General features: G+C 36.5%; 1 protein-coding gene across 1 annotated transcript in view; it reads right to left on the bottom strand.

Annotated features, from left to right (window-relative positions):
• The window catches only part of LOC107707159 (collagen alpha-1(XIV) chain-like), a 141,843-nt gene that overhangs the window by 130,217 nt on the left and 961 nt on the right, over positions 1-10,665 (bottom strand). Inside the window, exons 2-3 of the mRNA XM_016511076.1 lie at positions 9,486-9,607; positions 4,561-4,677 (exon numbers count right to left, since the gene is read on the bottom strand). Coding sequence (XP_016366562.1) covers positions 4,561-4,677; positions 9,486-9,573 — 205 coding nt within the window. The 5' untranslated portion in view covers positions 9,574-9,607. The remainder of the gene's footprint in view (positions 1-4,560; positions 4,678-9,485; positions 9,608-10,665) is intronic.

The following is a 10,665-nucleotide window of genomic DNA, read 5'->3' as shown; positions in this document are numbered from 1 at the left end:
ATATTTTTGAATATATATATATATATATATATATATATATATTATAAACTATTGCTTCCAGCTATCAGACTCAGATCAGACTTGACTTAAACATCAGCACGTTGTGAAGCGTATCGTGAGAGTGTTGTGAAACTCTGATGTTTACCGTACATCAAACGTGAACTCATGAATGAGCATGTGACAACTGGCCGGAAGTGATGGTAGCTAAAAAATGAATCAGTGTCTGTTAAAAAAAAAGTCAATCAATCATTTCACTTCAGAAGACATTCGCTGGGTCCCAATTCACCAATTTATACTATGCCCTAAAAGTATGTACTCTTTTATGTAGCAGAATAGTAAGCAAGCTTTGGGACATACTACTAAGTCATAATTGACTCTTCCTGGAGTTTGATTGACAGGTGATCTGACCAATCAAAATGCAGAATCTGTCGTTTTGTCCGACAAACAAACCAGACAGCAGTAGATTAACGTCGGTCTTGAACTTAAAAAATGGTGTGTATAGACATCTTTCTGTGGTTGAAACAAGATAATCTTCTGATGTTCATTCATGTTTATTTCGAGTGATAACTAGTAAAGAGGAAGAGATGATCGATTCACGTGCCGCTTGAACTGAGGTGCTACAGCAATCTGTCACGAGTCACATTAAAGAGCCACAAAATGGTATTTATTGTTTGAATTTCTGAAAAGCTGAGATTTTGTTTCATACCAAAAGTAACCTGCTCTGTCTTGTCTGTCGGCGTGTTGTCAGTTTCCTCTTTGCTCCACAATGCATTATTTACTGCGTGAGAATATGATGTGTGGCGTGAGAATGCCATGGCTTGTCAGACGTAGCAACAGTAACGAAAGGGGGCGGGGCTTTGAGAAGGGTCATTTTCGTCTTTAACGGACCGCTCTGTTGCTTAGTTACATGCAGCTTGTCACAGTTTAAACTGCCCTGTCGATCATCTTGTCACAATTAACATAATTCACATTTTGTTTTATTTAATTTCCTACCATATTGGAAAGAAATTAAGTGTGTGTGTGCGTGTCTTTCATCCCGACAATTCTCCTCATGTGTTTGCATAATAATGCTTTTAAAAGTTAATGACTAAACATATCTTTATAAAAGTTCACAATGTTGTTACAGATCAAATATAACGTGGATAACATTAAATAAATATTTTTTCATCATGTTAGATATTGATTATTTATCACTCAAACCACTTTCTCTCCCTGTCCGTCAATCTCGCATATATCGTTTTTGAAGCATCAGCTTTGAAGGTTCTATCCATTTGCATTATATAGACTCACAGAGATGGATTATTTTTCTAAAAATCTCCATCTGTGTTCCACAAAATTTAAGGGGGTCTGAATACTTTCCGTACCCACTGTATATCTGTGACGCATAAGAGTAAGTAAATGATGAGAGAACTTTCATTTTTGGGTGGAGTATCCATTTAAAGCACTTGCCAATTTAAAATAGACCAAAAAAAAAGCATTGTGATGAAATAAAAAGTGCAGCCAAAATTTATTGCGTTTGAATCAGTCATGCCTGAACAGCGGCATACTCATATCACAGTCCCTCAGTGTGATGAAGAAGCCTGCCCCAGCAATTCAGATCCCTGACCAATGATCCTGATTAAAATCCTCGTGGCTTGCCGAGAGATCAATTGAAGGGGAGTGGAAGTTGCTTATTCAGCAGCAGTGGGAGCATGATTGGGGTTAGACTCAGAGCAGAGGGAGTCAGAACTGGAGAACTACAGTTTGCTGTTGACTTTGCACATCACGCTTCATAGAAAAGATTGCTGCAGACAGCAAACTGTCACCGGTTCTCACGACAACATCAAAGCTCTCCAGGACAGAATCACTTTGTCGCAAGCGAATATCTCCCTTCCCGCTTTGGTTTTTAAAAAGAGTGGAGCAAAGGGCTATAGTTACATCTAAAAATAGATATGAAATCAATTTGTGCTCCCCAATGCAAAATATGATAACTTATTCTGTTTTCATGTTTGACCACTCCTATTGCTGAACATATACAACAAACAGAAAAACTCAGGCGTGTTTATTTTGTTTGTGCTCAGGGGAAAAACATGTAACTTCTAAAGCAAGGAAAGTACCGTAGATGCCGTGAGTCAGAATATACCTTTTCAAGAGTGATTAAGCACCTTGAAAAATGTCTCTCTCCTACCCTTCAACATCTCACATCTCTCTCTCTCTCATTTTCTTGTGGCTAAGAGCACTTTGTGTGAATCTGAATGTGGTTTTGTGTGATATCATCATCTCGCTAGGGTCAGCCTTTCCTGCACAAGAACAGGACAAGCTGAGATGTCCGATTCATTAAAAAATTACTTTTGAATGGTTCTTTTGATGAGTCAATGAAAAAGATTCATGTAACACAGCCTCGTTAGTTTGCTCTTTGAATCAGACTCACTCAGTAAGTGAATCACTTGAAGCTGTAACTTTTTTTTTTTTACGTCATTGTGCTGTTATGTGCTGAACTGTTATTATGATATATATATATATATATATATATATATATATATATACACACACACACACACTTTTAGTTATTAAAATTATTCTATTTTCAGACTGGTTGGTAATACTATATGGCCATATGTAAATAGCAACATTTTCTCAGAGTTTTGTTGTATAAATTAATACAAATAATTCAACAAATAAATTAAGCAAATATTGGTTATTGTTTAACATTGTTAACTTTGTTTGGGAAGCATAATTAACACAACATTTTCTCCAAACAAATAGAAATATTCTTACAAGACCACAGAGTGATATTTAACTGACGCAAATACAATTGTTAACTAGAATTACAGCATCAAGTTGGAACAAATTAACACCAAGTACAACTAAATTCATATAACTTACTTTCAGTCGCTGTCCATAAGGGAATTTTTCAGAGAGGATGACATGTAGATTAATATTGATCAAACCTATAAAAGACTGCAGCAGGTTCAAAGGCGCGATGATTAATGACACAATATAATCTCCCTGATCAATAACACAACAATTGCTAATATAGTAAATCAACGGAACAAATCTTGCAGCACCGTATACAGACTATGATCATTTTAAACATTTACACATGCATGCACAGCTCTATTCCATCTACACACTCAATGTTTAGAGAAACTACATCCTCCATTTCTTTATTTTAGTATAGCTATACATAGCCTGTCATTAAGCCTCACTTATTTTGAGATCCTTCATTAATTTAATCAATAATTTTGTTAAATTTGATTTGTTTCTCTTTACTTGTTATCTTAAATACTAGCAGGTTTGACGATGCAGTAAGATGATACTGAAAGCTGATTAGCTTGAACCTCTGACAGTTATTAGTTGTACAGTATACGCAAAAAAGGCAAATTTCATTTAGCTGTTTTCGGTTCCATTTTGGATGGAAGCAAACAATGTTGCGTCATTTGAATATTCATTCTGATCAGTCATTTTAGTAACGAGAGGTGATTTTAGGCTGTCAGCCTCTTCTAACATCTAGTCTCCTGGATAAAAGAAAAACATATTTTTTTTTATATTTAAATTGGACATTAATGCATTTATTAATGCAGTACACTGAATAAAACAAAAGTTAACTTTATCAGCATCATTATGGTCATTTTTAATACATTTTTGGAAATTTTCAACTAAAACAGTCATTTGTTGTTATATGTTTAATTTTAGGAGCTTTGCCATTTTTTGGTTTGCAGCCCTTTTTAAGGATGCCAGTGTTGTTGTGAGATTTGGACCTTTGCCAAGCTGACATCAGATACCATAAATACAAGCAGCTGTTTCAGACAGTAACCTCTATCTGACCTCCTATATTCTGACCAGGTACCGCAGCCAGACATTCTTCACCTCAATCACAAAAGAGTCGCATTGACCCGCTCTGATGCAAACTATCACCTGTCCTCATCCAACCCTGTTCCATCACTTCAATACCTCAATTCTGGCCAATAGAGATAATTACCAAGCCCATTAATGCCACTTTGCACATAGAAATGCAGCAAATGAGCTGCTATAATTGAAATGAGTGCTTTTCCCATCTGTTGGGAACATCTGAACCGACTGATGAATATCTATTCTATGGACCCAGACCTAAAATACACAGAGCTCGGGAATGTGCTGTAAGAAACAACGAGTTTGGACGTGGCTTATTGTTGCCCCAGAAAAGGGGGTTGTGAGTGTTTAACAAAGGGGTGAGTTTACAGAACTGATGGCCAGTGCACCTGGTCTACATAAAACCAGAGAGTGACCTTGGCTGTTTATGTGTTATCAGGAGCCGTATCAAAGCCCCAGACAAGGACTATTGTCAAATATGTAAAGAAACAAAGAGTCCTTCTGATCTGGCAAGGTTAACAAATACATCTGCTGAAGCTTGCAGAGAGAAGTCTGACACTACATCTGAATGCATTTAGAGAAAAAGTGAGGCTCAACGGGAATAAAACAGAGACTGTATTTCATTAATAACAGATTAACAGAAGGCAAACTTGTATATATACAATATAGTACCACTACATTTATTAATATTGACTGAGAAACAAAATAAATAAAAACACTGTTTCTTACCTGGTTCACTATTATATATAAAATTGTAGCCATCATATTCTCCTTTTGGTTCCTTCCATGAGACAAGTAGCCTGCCTGCACTCAGAACTTTAAATCGAAGTCTTCTTGGAGCTGGAACTGCAAGGAAAGAATGGAATTATAAACTGAAAATTTGAAAATTATGCTCAAATAAATCTTTAAAATATTTTTCAAATGAGAGCTTAAATTGTACTTGGATAAAAATCCAAGGAAAGGTATGTTTTAAGTCATATTCTCACTCTTTTGTTTATAGTATGTCCAATTTAAGGTTATAATAATCTGTAAGGTATTTAACATTAGGAAATGTAAGGTGATTTAATATTATTATTTAATTGTCCATCCGACATAATGCACATAAGATCATGAACAGAGAGTTACTGTCTCATTAAAAATGACAAAAATGACAAGGTAATTGACAAGAGAATGTGACTTTTAAAGGTCAGAAGAGTTTCGGCTATTTTCTAAAGCATCCTAATTACCAGTGAGGTTCAAAAGGAAGACAAGCCTTAAACAGTTCGACAAAGCATATTACTTCAGTTTATGAGTATCTATAGCCATAAACAACTGATTAGGGGATGTCTTTCATCATTCAATCCTAAATATTTTTCTACAGATGTAAACAAATCCTTCTGACCCATAATCAGTTGTTGTGTGTTAGACCTATGAGAAACCACCACACCCAAACATCACATATCCCACGTAAGGTAACGAAACATTGATTAATCAATGTTTCTCTGTCCTTATGTTGTGCGCATGCCACAGTTCTGCCGAGAGAAAGAAACCAAGGTGCTATAAAGTATATATGAAGAAACCATGTTGGCACAAACAGAAAAGGAAAATATGTAAGAATAAAGCCCAGAGGTCAATACTATTGGAAACGGGCGTTTAGGAGACAGAGATAAGACATAATACTGATCTAGATGCACCAACCTGAGGAACGGAACACTGCTGGGGTTCCTGTGGGGTGAACATCTCCCTTCTCATGGACAGATTGGACACCCACACCACACTCTGTCCAATATGTGTCTTTGGGGAACTACGATTCATTTCCATCAATCAGTGTATATAGAAACACGTTTCAGTGCTTCTGTGTGTCAAACGTGGAAACTACCCAGCAGGAAACAAGGTTTCAAGTAATAGGGTTGAAAGATTAGGCTAAATGAATCTGTTACTCACTAAGGACTAGCTAGTTTGGAACCAATTGTTTGTTACAGTGGTTAATGATCAACTTATATTTCCCATAAATTAAAGAAAAATCTTTGCTTGATCTTTTCTTAAAATAAATTGGGTAACAAGATGGTTGAGCTTTACAGATATTACATAAAGTTTTGCAAATTAATTATGTTATTTACTTGTCTTTACATCATGCTATCGAAATGGTCCATAGCATGATGGAAATGTTTTTTTTTTTTTGGTGTCACAATTTTACAATTCATTTATTCATTCATTTAAGGATGTATAGATGGAACAGCTAAATTAAAATGACAAATCACTAATATTAATTACTAAATGAATGACCAATCAAAAGTGTGGGGTCCATATTTTTTAAAGAAAATAAGACTTTTATTCAGCAAAGATGCATTAAAATAAATAAATATTGTTCTTTTGAACTTTACATTTATCAAAGAATCTTGATAAAATGTATAACAATTTACAAAGGAATGTTTATTAGCTATAATATGTTATAATATGATATTATTATATAACTGTTTTTCAACATTGATAGTAATACAAAATATTTCTTGAGCATTTTAGAATGATTTCTGAAGAATCATGTGACACTTAAGACTGGAATAATGGCTGTAAATAATTTTTTTGTGATAGCATGAGTAAATAAAAAATATATTTTTTTAATTGTAATAATTTTTCACAATATTTTTAATCAAATAAATGCAGCCTAGAGACTTCTTTCAAAAACATTTTAAAAAATCTTACGACCCCTACCTTTGGAATGATAATTTATTAAAAATAATAATTAAAATAGTTTCCTTCTACAATGAACTGCATATCAGTGATGTCCAAAATGACATTTTTGTATGATTGTAATTGTTGAATTAAAATCTAATCTAACTGAATCTAACTTATCTAATAATTATTATATGTAATAGTTCACACAAAAAAAATGGTACAGTATATGTACCTCTATAACTTTAAAAAAGTTATGGAACACCAAAGTGTACTCTATTCATAGAAAGTGTCAGTGAAAATTCTTAGTCATTCATGTGAGTGGGATGAAATGAGCACTGATATAGATCCAGCCATCCAGAGAATTTGGAACATTTTTCACAACGGATCATCTGCGTATAAAGTAACCACGGATTTAGAGAGGAAAAGTGTGTTGTTGTTCCAGCTCAGTACTGCACATCATGACGGAGATGAAAAATGTATGCGAAATACAACTCAGAAAGTAATTCCAACGATCTTGAGATGCTAAAACTCTGCTCACGAGCCATGAATAATGAAGAAGAACACAATACATTCATCAGCATGGAAAAACAACAGATTTCTGGAAGCGGTATCATGACAGTTTCATAAAATAGTCCTTGGAAAACTGTCTTAGCACACCTAGGCATCCACGACTCCTGGCTTTTGGTGATTAAAGGTTTTGTGGCAAATAGACTCCTGTAGAGATTGAGGGGGAGGTAAGGAACAACGGCCATGGTGGTTAAAGGGTGACAAGTGCTGACTTGTAATTTGAAACGAGAGAAATATAAGCAGGAGGTCCTGTGTCTGTATATTAGAAATGCGCACCCACAAATCCACAGGCCTTTGATGTGGATATCTTTCATCCTTTTGGAGACACTCACAGAGTTCTTACTCCAAAATCCACTGCGTCCTTTTATCACCGTGCTTCCAATTACTCACCTGTCAGAAGGCTCCGCACTTGTTTTGAACGTTTATTTTCCACAAACTCAAAAATCGCTGTTGAGGGAATTAAAATATTAATGCCTACTTAGCGGGAATAGTCAGAAACATTCTGCACTTTACAATCATCTAAGTCTGTTGGATGTGATGTGAATTTACATAGATCTGAGCAGCAGGAATTATGCAGGACCAAATGAAAATCCGAGAGACTTGGCTACATTTCCCATCTCACCAATGTGTAAAAATACATTATCTAGACAAAGTGCTTAGTTAAAGGTTTTGTAATGAGACGTGCTGCCTGTGTAAATCCAAACAACAATTAAGTTAAAACTGTGAATGTGAATTGTTTTGTGCGTTTGACTGCTTGAGAGTTTCAGACAGCTTGTTTAAGGTTGACCTTCAGTTCTTTTGTTTCATTTTTCCACAACTTCATCACACACACACAATACAGACCCTTCCAAAACGCTTTCATAATGTCTCATCACACCGCTTTGTATCACTGACTGCTTCTACCCATTCATTCTCAGCAGGGCATTGTCAGCATTTGCAATCATTTTCGCTCCAACACATCAAGTACCCACAGTGCAATGTTTTCTATACGTCGTCTGTGTCGTGTTAAAGGAATATGGCAGGTTCGAAAAGCTAAGTTAAGCTCAACTGATAACATTTGTGGTATAGTGTTAATTACAACAAGAAGTAATTTCAACTCATTACTTGTCTTTTAAAAAATGCAAAAATTGAAGTAGTGGCGAGGCACTCGGGCCAAAAATGTGAAGCTAATGATTTTATAAAAGCACTAATCTCACCCCAGGAAAAACGTGCCTGTGGCAACATTTCTGCAAAATGATATTATGTTGCTTTCTGCATGTTTTGCGCTACATTCAAAATTGAAATGTACAGTTAGTGGCACTAAAAGCACATTCAGTCCTCTCCAGAACAGATAAACACAAAAGTGGCACCATTTTTTATGTTGGTTGTTGTACGTATCGCAGAAGTTTTGAAATTAACTTACCACCTACATCAAACCCTACACTAAACCTAACCGATATGTCATTTTAGCTTGCTTCTACAAGTCTATTAGCTCTTTTATTGAGTTCTGTGACTTAGGCCTATGTTTCACAGCACTCATATTTGAATGCTCCCCATTGCAATGCTGGACCAGGAGAGCTACCAAGTAAGTTTACTACATCAGAAAAGCCATATATGAAGCTAGCTATGTGAAGAAAACATCAAAATGTATTAGTTTACAAATCATGCATAAACATAGTTTGAGAGAATGCGATTTAGGAATCAACAACTGAATATTTTAACATTTATTGCTTGGCCCCATTCATTTCTGTTGTAAGTGCCTCATTATAACCCAGATTTTTGCTTTTTTAAAAGCAGTAACAAGTTGAAATTCATTTTCATGGTAATCAACATTATGCCGCAAGTGCTGTCAATTCGTCTTAACTTGTATTAAACCAAGAATATTCCTTTAACTATAAGTCTTTGGTTTGTTTATTCCTGTTCAGCTTCACCACTGAGCTGTTTAAAATCCCACCAACAATTTTAGTGATTTGAGGAATGAAAAGATGTATAGATGGCATAAATTTAAAGACTACACATGCCCATCACACAAGTGCTGATCTGGGAAGAAGAGTGAAGGCAAAAAAGCCAGAGAGTAATCCGAACTTTGTCGTCCAAACAGAACCTTTAAGCTGCCTTGAGGGATATTATCATTGTGGTCCCCTGTGATGTTACACTAAATGCTTTTCCACATCTCTATCCCATCTAAAATCCTCAAGACTCACATTAGCTCTTTTTACCTTCTTACTGAGAGGCATTACACTGAAATGAGTCCTCTTAGGAGATGTGAAGGTGCATGAAGGGTCGAATGTTTCTTTTTGTTCCAAGCACAATCAAATGTAACCCTGCCGTTGCCATCAAATGACTAAATTATGCATTGAATGATTAGGACATCATCTCATATTTTACACAACCACACAAAAGCCAATAAACCAGAGCAAATACCAATTCAAAACCATGAAGACAGCAATTACCTTGAGCCGAAACAGGGGTAAGAAACTGAATCAGTGCCAGCGAGATAAGCGGACACCACAGCTTAATCCTCGATCCCGACACCCGCATCCTTATAGCCGTGTGAGTGATGCTTGCCCTGCACCTACGGAGGGAGAGAAGCAGAAAGTGAGCAGAGGAATTCACTGAAGCTGTGTAGCCTCAGGTGGATTTCAGAAACAGAGAGGGAGGGAAGAAAGTCTCTGCGGGTCAAGAACAGTAAAGACTTTGTTGAGTTTTGATGGACAGCCAGTGAGAAGTGCTTCCTGAGGACCATTGTTGTTCCTGAGAACATGCAGGCCACTTCGGCTCCTATCATTCATGTCTGATAAGAAGGCTGACATGTGTTTAGAGAGGAAGCCGCCCGGGCTTGTTCAAGAGGGCACCCCCACTTAACTTAAACAGTGGTTTAAATTAGGGTCAAGAGATTATGCTGGTTAGCTGCAGACTATGGTATGTAGTTCAATAAGTCAGTTTTTTCTCAGATGGCTTCTTCTCTCTCTCTCTCTCTCTCTCTCTCTCTCTCTATTGTTGTTGTAGCTCTGGTTATGATATGCCTTTTTAAATGGAATATTGTTTAAATTAAAGCTTGCTTGGATGGCCCATGGCTGTCCATCACAGCATCTCACTTGTAATTTGTCTCAAAGCAAGCTTTTTATGCTGTAAAATTAGATTAAAAAAAGCATGCTATTAAGAATCTAAGCATTACGTTACAGTCAAATATTTGTACTAAAAGAAAAGCCTTTTTAACAAGCCCACAACGCATGGTTGAATTCACTTGCATGCCTGTCTTTGACCCTCTCTCTCTCTCTCTCTCTCTGTTTCACCTGCTACTGAATGCTGAATCCTGAAATAAACATCAAGCGCTCAACTTGGCTTCATTTCTATTCTCAACAGCACAGTAAAGATGAAACGCGCTAAATTAAAAAATAGATGTAGGATACAAGCAGGGCCGTTTCTAGGCATAGCGAGCTAGGCGGTCGCCTAGGGCGCCACCAGCTGAAGGGGCGCCAATGAGCGCACTGGCACTTTTAGCAGGGTTGTGATAAAGAGTGGCATGGTCACCCTGATATATGACTGCCGCGTCCCACTGGATCCCCCAACATTATTGGGCTAGTGCAGTGTTTCCCAACCGGGGTGCCGTGTAAAAAATAATTTTTTAAA

The sequence above is a fragment of the Sinocyclocheilus rhinocerous genome, unplaced genomic scaffold (assembly GCF_001515625.1).
Source record: "Sinocyclocheilus rhinocerous isolate Xijiao unplaced genomic scaffold, SAMN03320098_v1.1 scaffold1046, whole genome shotgun sequence".
Lineage (NCBI taxonomy): Eukaryota > Metazoa > Chordata > Actinopteri > Cypriniformes > Cyprinidae > Sinocyclocheilus > Sinocyclocheilus rhinocerous.
The sequence above is the reverse complement of the archived record's forward strand: the minus strand, read 5'-3'. Positions and strand labels throughout refer to the sequence as shown.